Source organism: Oncorhynchus mykiss, chromosome 3, assembly GCF_057628025.1.
Source record: "Oncorhynchus mykiss isolate SJ-2025 chromosome 3, ASM5762802v1, whole genome shotgun sequence".
Taxonomy (NCBI): domain Eukaryota; kingdom Metazoa; phylum Chordata; class Actinopteri; order Salmoniformes; family Salmonidae; genus Oncorhynchus; species Oncorhynchus mykiss.
In genome coordinates this window covers 85,617,550-85,631,930 of record NC_143024.1, presented here as the reverse complement: position 1 = coordinate 85,631,930, position 14,381 = coordinate 85,617,550, and the positions used below count along the sequence as shown (strand labels likewise).

Genomic DNA, 14,381 nt, shown 5'->3' with positions numbered 1-14,381 from the left:
ATTGACATTACACATGGCGTATCACATTTAACAAACCAAACATTCAAATACCGGTATAGAAGGTAAAGTAATAACCCAAACCGGTCCCTGCATCAATACCAGTATATCACCCAGTCCGAACCTATAGAATAACCTCAATGTCCTGAATGAGAGCAGTGAATTTTCATCTGATGGCACTGAACTGTCTGTGGTGTTCTAGGGGCAGGAATCATCAACGAGATTCAGCCGCGGGACAATTTTTTCTTGAGTGATTGTCAGGAGGCCTGAACATAATCATAAATCACTTGTAAACTGCAAACATATATAATATTTGACTAAAACATAATAATTTCAAACCTTGCTTACATTTGTATTTGATTACATACACTGAGTGTACCAAACATTAAGAACACCTTCCTAATATTGAGTTGCATCCCCCTTGCCCTTAGAACAGGTTAATTAGCCAGGGTATGCACTCTACAAGGTGTCGAAAGCGTTCCACAGGGATGCTGGCCCATGTTTGACTCCAATGTTTTCCACAGTTGTGTCAAGATTGTTGAATGTCCTTTGGATGGTGGACCATTCTTGATACAAACGGAAAACTGTTGAGTGTGAAAACCACAGCAGCGTTGCAGTTCTTGACACAAACCGGTGCGTCTGGCACCTACTACCACACCCCGTTTAAAGGCACTTACATATTTTGCCTTGTCCATTCACCCTCTGAATGGCACAGATACACAGTACATGTAAATACCACGGGAGTACTCTTACTTATAGGAAGTTCACAGTTCTATTGATGTAACAACCATGAAAAAGGTAGGCTCTCTCTCCCTCAGTTGCCTATTGCCTATGTACATCAACAACTAGCTAATGCTAGCCAGAACGAGATGAGCTAAAGTCTAACGAGAGAACATTTGATAAAACCTCTCAAACTCTTTCAACTAGTTGGTCGTCAAAATTACACTAATAAACGATGGGGAATAGTAGCCTGCTCGTCCCACGTTTTGACAACTGAATGGGAGAACTTGCCCGCCCATTTGATCGATACCAAATACATTTTATTGACAACTAAGAGATATACTAACTGTGGATAACAGTCGTTCAAGGTCAGCATAGCTAGCTAGCAAAGTGATTCACATTTCTTGCTAGCTAACCAAATGACACCTGCATCTCTAGAAGTGGCCACCGAAAAACGATATGATTGGAAAAAGTCTGTCACTCACTCACTACTCCAATGACATCAATCACATCCTCCTAGTAGCTAGCTAGTTAAGGTTAGACTCTGTGTTTACAGCTTGCTAAATAAATAATGAATGCAGCACTCAAAACCCCTTGTAGTTGAGTAGCCAGCCGAGGCTACAGCCCAAATGTTGCTTTAAAAGGCCCACATGTTTGTCCTTTGGTGTTTTGTTGCAGGTTTAGGTTTTTGGTTTTCATTTTTTTTAACGAAGCCAGACTTCCACATTTTAGTAGCCTAGCTAGGACTGGCATTTCTGTAACATTTCTCTCTGTTGCGCGTTGTAAACGGAACACATGAAAGCAGCACAATTGAAGTTGAATTACCTGATGCGGGCACATTTTTTATTTGACCAGGTAGGTTCACTGAGAACACATTCTCATTTACAGCAACGACCTGGGGAATAGTTACAGGGGAGAGGAGGGGGATGAATGAGCCAATTGTAAGCTGGGGATGATTAGGTGACCATGATGGTATGAAGGACAGTTTGGGAATTTAGCCAGGACACCAGGGTTAAACACCCCTACTCTTACAATAAGTGCCATGGGATCTTTAATAACCTCAGAGAGTCAGGACACCCGTTTAACATCCCATCCGAAAGACTGCACCCTACACAGAGCAGTGTCCCCAATCACTACCCTGGGGCATTGGAATATTTTTTAGACCAGAGGAAAGAGTGCCTCCTACTGGCCCTCCAACACCACTTCCAGCAGCATCTGGTCTCCCATCCAGGGACCAACCCTGCTTAGCTTCAGAAGCAAGCCAGCAGTGGGATACAGGCTGATATGCATCAGGTTGTAACTTCATGAAGTCGAGGACTCAACTGTTGACTAATTTACACTCGCTTGTGTGTCTGCGTGTGAATCCTTTATCTTAGAACTTGTAACTTATATATAACTTATTTGACGAACAAGATGACATTTTCTGCAGACTCCAGCAATGACCCGAATATCAGCGGTGCTGGAGTAGTCTACACTGTTGTCTGATAGTTCCAGACAAAATTGGGACATCGAAACTTTTTTATTAGATTTTAGTTTGATATAAATCCTCTTCTCAAACAAGATGTGACTCTTTTCAACGAACAGACTAATACCTTTAGAATATCTACGTCGTTCAGGATAGCCGGGAGAGAGGACGCCGAGTGGTTTTCTGCGAATGGAATTTATTTGTGAATTGTTTTGAATATGTTATTCCGAAGTGAGTTAGTTTGTTTGTCTTCATTTGTCATGGACCTTTATTTTGGAATCTATCTACAAAATCCAGATCGTCAAGGGAAAACCAGAGCGAGGATTCTACAAATTCAGAGAGCTTACAGACCGGGGATTTAAATTGTGTTTTTTTATGCTCCGGGAGAAGCGAGAGTCAAAAAAAGAAATTCATGTTTGGGCTCCCGAGTGGCACAGTGGTCTAAGGCACTGAATCTCAGTGCTAGAGGCATCATTACAGAATCGATTCCAGGCTGTATCACAACCGGCCGTGATTGGGAGTTCCATAGGGCGGCACACAATTGGCTCAACGTCGTCCGGGTTAGGGTTTGGCCCGGGGTAGGGCGTCATTGTAAATAAGAATTTGTTCTTAAATGATTTGCTTACTTAAATTAAAAATAAATAAAAATCTGTTGGAACTGAAACTTGGCAAGGGACATTTAGCATACAAGATGTTTAAACTTTAGGTCTGGTAGAAGATTTGGTCAGTGCCATTAGTGATGATATGATACAGCACCGTTTGTCTTGCTGTGACTTGTAGTGCAGCACAACGCGGACGGTATTGAAGCGGGCCAAAATTAATTGACAACCCAAATCATTGCACGGGACGGATAGAAATGTGTCACACCTTGTTTTTTGACACGTGTGCTAGCCTATTAGCCACGTTATAACTGACTTGTGATCTTTGCCTTCGCTAGTTTGATTGGCATTCCCAGCCTTAGTTATAGCTGTTTTTGTTCAAAATATTGAGTCATTGAAACTGAAACAGTACATCCCAAATGGGTGCAGGTAGCAAACAATGTACCAGGCCAGCTTTGATTTACAACCTGACAGCAATATTAGAAATGTATTGGTGAATTATATTAATCAAGCATTGAACTGCATCCATCTACAGTGCATTCTGATTTTTTTTCTCATTTTGTACCTTTACAGCCTTATTCTAAAATTGATTCAATAAAAAATGCCCCTCATCAACCTACACACAAAACCCCATAATGACAAAACAAAACCAGGTTTTTAGACATTTTTGGTGTAATTGCCGTCGCTAGTCAGCTGTTAAGGGGTTTACTTTAAGGCCTGTAACTGCTACGCTATCTGACAGGTTTACTTTAACTCGATTAGTCTGTCTGTCTGTCTGTCTGTCTGTCTGTGTGTCTGTGTGTGTGTCTGTGTGTGTCTGTCTGTCTGTCTGTCTGTCTGTCTGTCTGTCTGTCTGTCTGTGTGTCTGTCTGTCTGTCTGTCTGTCTGTCTGTCTGTCTGTCTGTCTGTCTGTGTGTCTGTGTGTCTGTGTGTCTGTGTGTCTGTGTGTCTGTCTGTCTGTCTGTCTGTCTGTCTGTCTGTCTGTCTGTCTGTCTGTCTGTCTGTCTGTCTGTCTGTCTGTCTGTCTGTCTGTCTGTCTGTCTGTCTGTCTGTCTGTCTGTCTGTCTGTGTGTGTGTCTGTCTGTCTGTGTGTGTGTGTGTCTGTGTGTCTGTCTGTCTGTGTGTCTGTCTGTGTGTCTGTGTGTGTGTGTCTGTGTCAGATTGATTTACAGTGCATTCGGAAAGTATTCAGATCTCTTGACTTTTTACACATTTTCTTAGGTTACAGCCTTATTCTAAAATGGATTAAATTAAATGTTTACCTCATCGATCTACACACAATAGCCCACAATGACAAAGCGAAAAGAGAAATACCTTATTAACATAAGTATTCAGACCCTTTGCTATGAGACTTGAAATTGAGCTCAGGTGCATCCTGTTTCCATTGATTATCCTTGAGATGTTTCTACAACTTGATTGGATTCCACCTGTGGTAAATTCAATTGACTGGACATAATTTGGAAAGGCACACACCTGTCTATATAACGTCCCACAGTTGACAGTGCATGTCAGAGCAAAAACCAAGCCATGAGGTCGAAGGAACCTTCCAGAAGGACAACTATCTCTGCAGCACACCAAAAAAATGTAATCTACAATCGGCTTTCAATTTCCCAACAAAGCATCCTTCACTCATGCTGCCAAACATAACCTCGTAAAACTGACTATCCTACCGATCCTTGATTGCGGCGATGTCATTTACAAAATTGCCTCCAACACTCTACTCAGCAAATTGGATGCAGTCTATCACAGTGGCATCCATTTTGTCACCAAAGCCCCATATACTACCCACCACTGTGACCTGTATACTCTCGTTGGCTGGCCCTCGCTTCATATTCGTCACCAAAGCCACTGGCTCCAGGTCATTTGCTAGGTAAAGCCCCGCCTTTATCTCAGCTCACTGGTCACCATAGCAGCACCCACCCGTAGCACGTGCTCCAGCAGGTATATTTCACTGGTCAGCCCCAAAGCCAATTCCTCCTTTGGCCACCTTTCCTTCCAGTTCTCTGCTGCCAATGACTGGAACTAACTGCAAAAATCACTGAAGCTCCCTCTCTATCTTTAAGCACCAGCTGTCAGAGCAGCTCACAGACCACTGCATCTGTACATAGCCCATCTGTAAACATCCCATCCAACCATCCCATCCAACATCCCCATACTGTTTTTTTTTGTTTTTTGCTTCTTGCACCCCTGTATCTCTACTTGTGTTTTAATTGCTAAATTGTAATTATTTCGCCACTATGGCCTATTTATTGCCTTACCTCCCTTATTTTACCTCATTTGCACACACTGTATATATATTTTTATATTTTGTTATTGACTGTATGCTTGTTTATTCCATGTGTAACTCCATTGTTTATTCCATGTGTTGTTGTTTGTGTCGCACTGCTTTGCTTTATCTTGGCCAGGTCGCAGTTGTAAATGAGAACTTGTTCCCAACTGGCCTACCTGGTTAAATAAAGGGGAATTAAAAAATGACAAAATCAGGCCTTTATGTTAGAGTGGCTAGACAGAAGCCACTCCTCAGTAAAAAGGCACATGACAGCCTGCTTGGAGTTTACCGAAAGGACCCTCAGACCATGAGAAACAAGATTTTCTGGTCTGATGAAACCAAGAATGAACCTTTTGGCCTGAATGCCATGCGTCACATCTGGAGGAAACCTGCCTCTATCCTTACGGTGAAGCATGGAGGTGGTAGCATCACGCTGTTGGGATGTTTTTTAGCAGCAGTGACTGGGAGACTAGTCAGGATTGAGGGGATTGAGCTCCACGGAACAAAGTGCAGAGAGATCATTGATGAAAACCTGCTCCAGAGCGCTCAGGACCTCAGACTGGGGGCGAAGGTTCACCTTCCAACAGGACAACGACCCTAAGCACACAGCCAAGACAACGCTGGAGTGGCTTTGGGACAAGTATCTGAATGTCCTTGAGTGGCCCAGCCAGAGCCTGGACTTGAACCAGATCTAACATCTCTGGAGAGACCTGAAAATAGCTGTGCAGCGACGTTCCCCATCCAACCTGACAGATCTTGAGAGGATCTGCAGAGAAGAATGGGAGAAACTCCCCAAATACAGATGTGCCAAGCTTGCAGCGTCATACCCAAGAAGACTTGAGGTTGTAATCGCTGCCAAAGGTGCTTCAACAAAGTAAAGGGTTTGAATACTTACTTATGTAAATGGGATATTTTAGTTATTTATTTTTAATACATTTGCAAACATTTCTAAAAACCTGTTTTTGCATTGTCATTATGGGGTATTGTGTGTGTGTATATTGATGAGGGGAAAAAAACAATTTAATACATTTTAGAATAAGGCTGTAACGTAACAAAAAAATTAAAAAGTCAAGTGGTCTGAATACTATCCAAATGCACTGTATTTTTACAACACTTCCTTACTATATGTCATGGAATTTTGGGTGAAACAAATTATTTTTAAAACCTCTGATGAAATTGGTTTTGTAGCATAAAACTGGGAATTGTATATTTTTTACTGATATTGTCTGTTTGTTTCATATCTGCAAAGTAATTAAAACGCTGTCAGTTCCACTTTAATGTTTTGTACACTCAGTGTATATCTCTCTATGATGTGTGAGAATACTTTGGAACTTTGGATATTAAAAATCACTTGGAGCTGATCTGCTGGTGTTTTTACATTTTTTTGCTCAGAAAACTTGGGGGGCCAAATAAAATCAAGGCCCCTAGTTGGGGGACCTTGATCCAGGGCTTTACCTTGTTCAGGTGTGGGTTTCTGGTAATGTCATAACCGCGCTTCTTGGTGTTGACGCTGCCCTTGCAGCTCGAGACCGAGTGACACACTCTGACGGCCTCAAGGCAAGTCGCACGGGCCATCGTGACAGGGTGACCTGGTGCACCCACGAGGACCCTCATAGCGCCCACTGTGCTGATTCTGCACAGTGACACACTCCTTCCCGGTAGGGAGTTCATATTTCCTGTGAAGAGAGAGGGAGGAAGAGTGGCTGTGACACCGGTTACATACAGTGCTTGACTGTATAAGTGCGGTGCCGGTACTGTTTATATTTAGGTGCAGGAGCTCCACAATACTTTTGAGCTAATATGCTACAAGAGGAACAGGAGATGAAGCAGTAGAAATGTTGAGATGCCTGTACTCAGCAACGGTGAGTTCAAGTCCAAGTCAAGCGCTGCCATGGTTACATATCGGTTGATGGTTGGTGATGATGACTTGTCCTAAATCACAAGACAGACGACCTAGAATTCCATGCATGCAACATGCATAGCCTAATCAAGTTCAGCAAGGTTGCCCTCCACATATAGTTAACGACGTTAGGCCTTGAATATATCACTTTATGGCTAGGTGAGGCAAAATATTTAATTAAACACAAACAGCAGGTGCCACGATGATGCTGGCATTGTAAATGCAGTGTTTTACCAGTATCCTGTAATGGGCAGATTTATGTTCCACGTAGGCCTACTATAGTTGAGCAATGTAACGTTATAGCTAAATCTCCAAATATAGACAACAGCACACCGCACACAGAAATTGATTTATTTACCAAACAAACTGCGTCGCTCGCTACCTGAATACGGTTTGACGCTGCCCTCGAGTTCCAATCTGAAAAAATCTCAATCCTTTTAGGGTTGGGGTAGCAGACGACCGTCTCTCTTCGTCGCTGACGTTTTTATCAGTGGATGTGAGTAGAATGGTCTAAACAGCTGATACAAGTTTATTTGACGTTGACGCTTTCACCAGAGACCGTAGAACCGCCCATTTCGTCACCGCCGACCAATCGTGTTAAGCAAAATGTTGCTCATGGAAGATCTTAGCAGCACAAAAATATTTTGGACCCTCCCTTCCACCCCCCCACTCCACGCTCCTCCCTTCTGTGTACTTTATTTACCATCGCCATAGTTGTAGCCCTTCCTGTTTAAATAGAGTACTAGCGTAGGAGTAGTGTATTTGATCATGTCAGATGCTATTTATTCAATTCAATCTAAGGGCTTTTTTGGCATGGGAAACGTATGTTTACATTGCCAAAGCAAGTGAAATAGATAAAACAAAAGTGAAATAGATGTGAAAACACACTACATCTTACCGTCATAATTATGGTCATACAGACCGCTGCAGTGCGAGTGAAAAACAAGATGTTGAGAATAAATGACAGCAGACAGTCAAATCCATCTCTGTTAAGTTCTTTGTTTATCCCCCTTAGACAAAAATATATTTCCCATTTATATATGGTACTTTACTGCCCAGCTAGGGAGTTTCTGGTTCAGTCTGCAATGCTGAGTCACCAGCCAGATGTTATTGCTTACAACAAGAACCTCCGGATTTAGAATTATGTTACACCCAGAGACATTGAGACGTTCCAAGGAGTGCACCACCCTGCAGAGAAGTACTGAACAAAGAATGAATTTGCTGGGCAAATATAATAACTCTACTAGCATTTGATGTACATTATGTCTCAAGAAGGGTTGGGAAGGTTACTTTCTAAATGTAATCCTTTACAGTTACAGTTGTAATTAGTAATGTAACTTTTGGATTACCCAAACTCAGTAACGTAATATGATTACACTCAGTTACTTTTAGATTATTTTCCCCTTAAGAGGCATTAGAAGACAAAAACGTTTGTTACCAATTGAACCACATCTACTGCAGGATAAATCAATGTTCAAGTTTACATAGCTGGCCATATATGGACATTCAGTTTGACTTTATGGGATGGTTATGTAGGCTTCTTCTAACCCATCGCTTTCTACTACATATAATAATACTATTAAATTATATATTTACATTAAAAACCAAAGTCAATCAGAATGCCAGTCATTCCAATAAATGTTATACACCTTGGTCTTCAAGAACAGGACTTGGAAATATGGAAGTATAGATTAGTAAAATAGTTTTACCTGAGAATGACCCCAAAACTAAGGACTTATTAGACAGCCCTACTCTGTTATTTATGATTTTGTTGTCATGGAGGACTGATTGGGCTCATTGATTCGAGTTGATAAATAAATGCTGCCCTCATGGAATGGCATGCTTTGAGCACTACTGAAAAGTGCTTTTTACATGTGAAAAAATGTATGCCATATGCTGCATTTGCTATAGGCCTGTTTACCTTTTCGTTGGGGACACTGATATCTTGATAATATACAGCCATTTAAAGGTCAAATCAACAGATGAAACAAGAACAAAACAGTTGCCCCCGCCTCTGTTTTGGTAAAAAGCTGAGGGATGGGCCTGAAGAAATGTAACCAGTCCCAGACAGAGCTACAGTATGGATGCTGCAAGGACTGACCATCCATGATATCAAAATTGTTTTAACCATTTTATGAGGCTATTCAATGTTTACAAACATAGGAGAAAAACAAGATCATATTCTGGGTTCTCATGGAGTATGACAGTTGAACTAAGCTCATGAGGCATTTATAAATTCTATCTTTCAAGAATTAAATGGTGATATTTTATTCATACATTGTCGTGGTAATTTCCTGTATTACTAAACATTGAGAGAGCAAACCACACACAAGTCAGAGTATATTATAAAGTCCATCTTTAATTATATATGAGCTTCACCATAGCCCTGTGACTCTCCAATCAATTCAGTGTCTATAAATGAATTCTCTGAGAGTGCTTACAAAACAGTTATTTGTATAATTTATAGCCAAGACACACCCATCTCAACTCACATGACGAAACACAGATCTCAAGAACAGTTCACAAAGAACATTTTACTTGAAAGAGGAGTATCCCATAGCTAGATAGCATTAGCTATAAATTATCGTTCAGTTTGCTCTCCTAAAACGAGGTTCTACTTCTCGTTCTTGGTACCACTCAGGACCAAAACATTATCTCATCCAATGGCATATATCAATTGTCAATTATAGATTCTCCCATCTCAAATGCACCCCCTCCTGGACAAGATCAGAAAAGACAGTGAGCCTCTTTGGTCTTATACTAAATCAAGATAAGGGCAACCTCAGAGGGGACACACAATAGTTCCAGACACATTCCCATAAGAAGACAAGCCTCCATTCTGTCCTCCTCCCCTTCTGATATTCTTCATAGCATCACATGGTTTAACAGATACATTGACATATGAAGACAAGCCTGACCTCTCCCCTCTCTGGGCCCCTAGTGACTAAGCCCTAGCAGAGAAGGGATAACTGCAAACTGCCAACAGTATTATCCAAAAGAAGACATCCTAATGACAAATATTTCACATAAGCAGTATTATGTAAATAAAACATCTTATTTATCAATGTTACCTAACTAATTCTGATTCTGCTACCACAACATCCAAAAGCCATTAGATTGCCCCTTTAAGTCTATCAAACGTGTGTGAGTTTGAACCATGTGTCCATTAGGCCTATGGATAAAAAATGTTTTATCAGCATGTATTAGATTGAGCAATAAAAGACCCACTTTTATTCCATAGGCTGGTATCCACCCTGTGCAGCTGTTGCAAGAGCCCTGTCACTGGCTGCCCATCATTGTTTCAAAAACAATGATTGATAGGCAGCTTCAACTTCTTGAATTCTACCATTATTGGGTTCAAATGCACTTTTAGATTTGTGAACATTCATCCACAACCACAATCTGTAATGTGCAAATAGCTAAATGAGAGAATAGCAGTGTGATTCACATCAACGTGCTTTGTAGATATCAATAATAAGTGATATCTGTATCGCCGTAGACAACACCACTGCTTTCATCCTTACCTCCAAGAGTTTATTCAAGTTGGATAATTTTTGGATGCCGACAGCAGTCGTACCATTGGAAGACATAGCTTGGACTGTAGCCTACAAAAGCATATTCTTGCTCTTTCCCACGATCCATCAAACACATTTGATGTGTCATCATAGTGGTCTCTGACTTGTGGTCAGACTCGCTCAGGTGGAACAAATTAAAAATGTGCACCTTTTTTCAATGCTGATTTGCACATTTGTTTACAAACAGAGAAGTGTCAAAGGGCCTGTGCATTATTAACTTAAAAATTACACTGTTGGTTGGAGCCCGTATTAAGCATTTCACTGTAACCTGTTGTATTCAGCGCACGTGCCAAATAAACTTTGATTTGATCATGCTGAAACATGAGGTGATGGTGGTGGAAGAATGGCAAGACAATGGGCCTCAGGATCTCGTCACGGTATCTCTGTGCATTCAGATTGCCATCGATAAATTGCAATTGTGTTAGTTGTCCATAGTTTATGCGTGCCCATACCATAATCTGTAGTCAGCATGCCAATTGCACACTCCCTCAAAACATCATACATCTGTGGCATTGTGTTGTGAGACAAAACTTCACATTTTGAGTGGCCTTTTATTGTCCCCAGCACAAGGTGTCTGTGTAATGATCATGCTGTTTAACCAGCTTTGTGATAATCCATCCACCCGACATCTTGGCAAAAGAGAAATGCTCAACAACAAGGATGTAAACAAATTTGCAGTGGTGTAAAGTGAACTGAACAAAATGACTACCGCCCCATAGCACTCACTTCTGTCATCATGAAGTGCTTTGAAAGACTAGTCAAGGATCCTATCACCTCCACCTACCCGTCACCCTAGACCCACTCAAATTTTCTTACCGCCCTAATAGGTCCACAAACGATGCAATCGCCGTCACAATAAACAAGCCCATCTAGACCAGAGGAATACCTATGGAAGAATGCTGTTCTTTGACTACAGCTCAGCATTCAACACCACAGTACACTCAAAACTCATTAAGCTTGAGACCCTGGGTCTTGACCCCGCACTGTGCAACTGGGTCCTGGACTTCCTAATGGACCGCCCCCAGGTGGTGAAGGTAGGAAACATCACTCCGCTGATCCTCAACACTGGGGCCCCACAAGGGTGCGTTCTCAGCCCTCTCCTGTACTCCCTGTTCACCCACGACTGCGTGGCCATGCACGCCTCCAACTGAATCATCAAGTTTGCAGACAACACTACAGTGGTAGGCTTGATTACCAACAACTAGACAGCCTACAGGGAGGGCCCTCAAAGTGTGGTGTCAGCAAAACAAAAGAGAAGATCGTGGACTTCAGGAAACAGCAAAGGGAGCACCGCCCATCCACATCTATGGGACAGCAGTGGAGAAGGTGGAAAGTTTTAAGTTCCTCAGTGAACATATCACCGACAAACTGAAACGGTCCACGCACACAGAGTGTGGTGAAGAAGACGCAACAGCGCCTCTTCAAACTCAGGAGGATGAAATAAATGTGGCTTGTCCCCGAAAACCCTCACTAACTTTTAGATGCACAATCGAGAGCATCCTGTCGGGCTGCATCACCGCCTGGTACGGCAACTGCACCGCCCACAACCGTAAGGCTCTCCAGAGGGTAGTGAGGTCTGCACAACGCATCACCGGGGGCAAACTATCTGCACTCCAGGACACCTACAACACCCGATGTCACAGGAAGGCAAAAAGATCATCAAGGTCAATAACCACCCGAGCCACTACATGTTCACCCTGCTTCCATCCAGAAGGCGAGTTCAGTACAGATGCATCAAAGCTGGGACAGAGATTAACAATCTGATGGCCTTGAGAAAGCTGTTTTTCAAACAGCCCGCACTAGCACAGGGAGGCAGCTGCCTCCCGACAGACTTGATATCATTGGCCACCTTAATAAAATGGAACACTAGTCATTTTAATAACGCCACTAAGAATGTTTACATATCTCACATTGCTCATCTCATATGTATATACTGTATCCTTTACCATCTATTCTTTACTAGGGGTGGCAGGTGACCTTGTGGTTAGTTTTGAGCCAGTAACCGAAAGGTTGCTAGATCGAAATCCCGAGCCGACAAGGTAAAAATCTGTTGTTCTGCCCCTGAACAAGACAGTTAACCCACTGTTCCCCTGAACAAGACAGTTAACCCACTGTTCCCCTGAACAAGACAGTTAACCCACTGTTCCCCTGAACAAGACAGTTAACCCACTGTTCCCCTGAACAAGACAGTTAACCTACTGTTCCCCTGAACAAGACAGTTAACCCACTGTTCCCCTGAACAAGACAGTTAACCCACTGTTCCCCTGAACAAGACAGTTAACCCACTGTTCCCCTGAACAAGACAGTTAACCCACTGTTCCCCTGAACAAGACAGTTAACCCACTGTTCCCCTGAACAAGACAGTTAACCCACTGTTCCCCTGAACAAGACAGTTAACCCACTGTTCCCCTGAACAAGACAGTTAACCCACTGTTCCCTTGAACAAGACAGTTAACCCACTGTTCCCCTGAACAAGACAGTTAACCCACTGTTCCCCGGCCGTCATTGTAAATAAGAATGTGTTCTTAAATAACTTGCCTAGTTAAATAAAGGTTCAAATAAAAAATCTATTGCAATTTAGCCGTTCTGTCACAGATCATCCATATATTTTATACTTACAGTTGGAAGTCGGAAGTTTACATTCACATCAGCCAAATAAATTTAAACTCAGATTTTCACAATTCCTGACATTTAATCCAAGTCAAAATTCTCTGTTTTAGGTCAGTTAGGATCATCACTTTATTTTAAGAATGTGAAATGTCAGAATAATAGTAGAGAATTATTTATTTAAGCTTTTATTTCTTTCATCACATTCCCAGTGGGTGAGAAGTTTACATACACTCAATTAGTATTTGGTAGAATTGCCTTTAAAATTGTTTAACTTGGGTCAAACGTTTTGGGTAGCCTTCCACAAGCATCCCACAATAAGTTGGGTGAATTTTGGCCCATTCCTCCTGACAGAGCTGGTGTAACGGAGTCAGGTTTGTAGGCCTCCTTGCACGCACACGCTTTTTCAGTTCTGCCCACAAATGTTCTATAGGATTGAGGTTGGGGCTTTGTGATGGCCACTCCAATACCTTGACTTTGTTGTCCTTAAGCCATTTTGCCACAACTTTGGAAGTATGCTTGGGGTCATTGTCCATTTGGAAGACCCATTTGTGACCAAGCTTTAACTTCCTGACTGATGTCTTGAGATATTGCTTCGATATAGCCCCATAATCTTCCTCCTTCATGATGCCATCTATTTTGTGAACAGCACCAGTCTCTCCTGCAGTAAAGCACCCCCACAACATGATGCTGCCACCCCTGTGCTTCACGGTTGGGATGGTGTTCTTCGTCTTGCAAGCATCCCCCTTTTTCCTCCAAACATAACGATGGTCATTATGGCCAAAGAGTTATATTTTTGTTTCATCAGACCAGAGGACATAACTCCAAAAAGTACGATCTTTGTCCCCATGTGCAGTTACAATCTGTATGGCAGTTTTGGAACAGTGGCTTCTTCCTTGCTGAGCGGCCTTTCAGTTTATGTCGATATAGGACTCGATATCGGACTTGTTTAACTGTGAATAGAGATACTTTTGTACCGGTTTCCTCCAGCATCTTCACAAGGTCCTTTGCTGTTGTTCTGGGATTGATTTGCATTTTCGCACCAAAGTACGTTCATCTCTAGGAGACAGAACACATCTCCTTCCTGAGCGGTATGACTGCTGTGTGGTCCCATGGTGTTTATACTTGCGTACTATTGTTTGTAAAGATGAACATGGTACCTTCAGGCATTTGGAAATAGCTTGCAAGGATGAATCAGACTTGTGGAGGTCTACAATTTGGCTGATTTCTTTTGATTTTCCCAAGATGT

The 14,381-nt window shown here is 42.1% G+C and overlaps 1 protein-coding gene across 6 annotated transcripts in view; it reads right to left on the bottom strand.

The window, feature by feature from the left end:
- LOC110520569 (NADP-dependent malic enzyme, mitochondrial) overlaps positions 1-7,527 on the bottom strand; it is a 29,253-nt gene extending 21,726 nt beyond the window's left edge. The window contains exons 1-3 of one of the 6 annotated variants that reach the window (XM_036975161.2): positions 7,333-7,505; positions 6,904-6,982; positions 6,506-6,726 (exon numbers count right to left, since the gene is read on the bottom strand). In XM_036975161.2, the coding sequence (XP_036831056.2) occupies positions 6,506-6,726; positions 6,904-6,943 (261 nt within the window). In that variant the 5' untranslated portion in view covers positions 6,944-6,982; positions 7,333-7,505. Of the gene's footprint in view, positions 1-6,505; positions 6,727-6,838; positions 6,983-7,308 lie in introns of all 6 variants that reach the window. The other 5 variants (XM_036975165.2, XM_036975164.2, XM_036975160.2 and 2 more) reach the window with 5 other exon arrangements.
- Between the last annotated feature and the right edge of the window lie 6,854 nt (positions 7,528-14,381).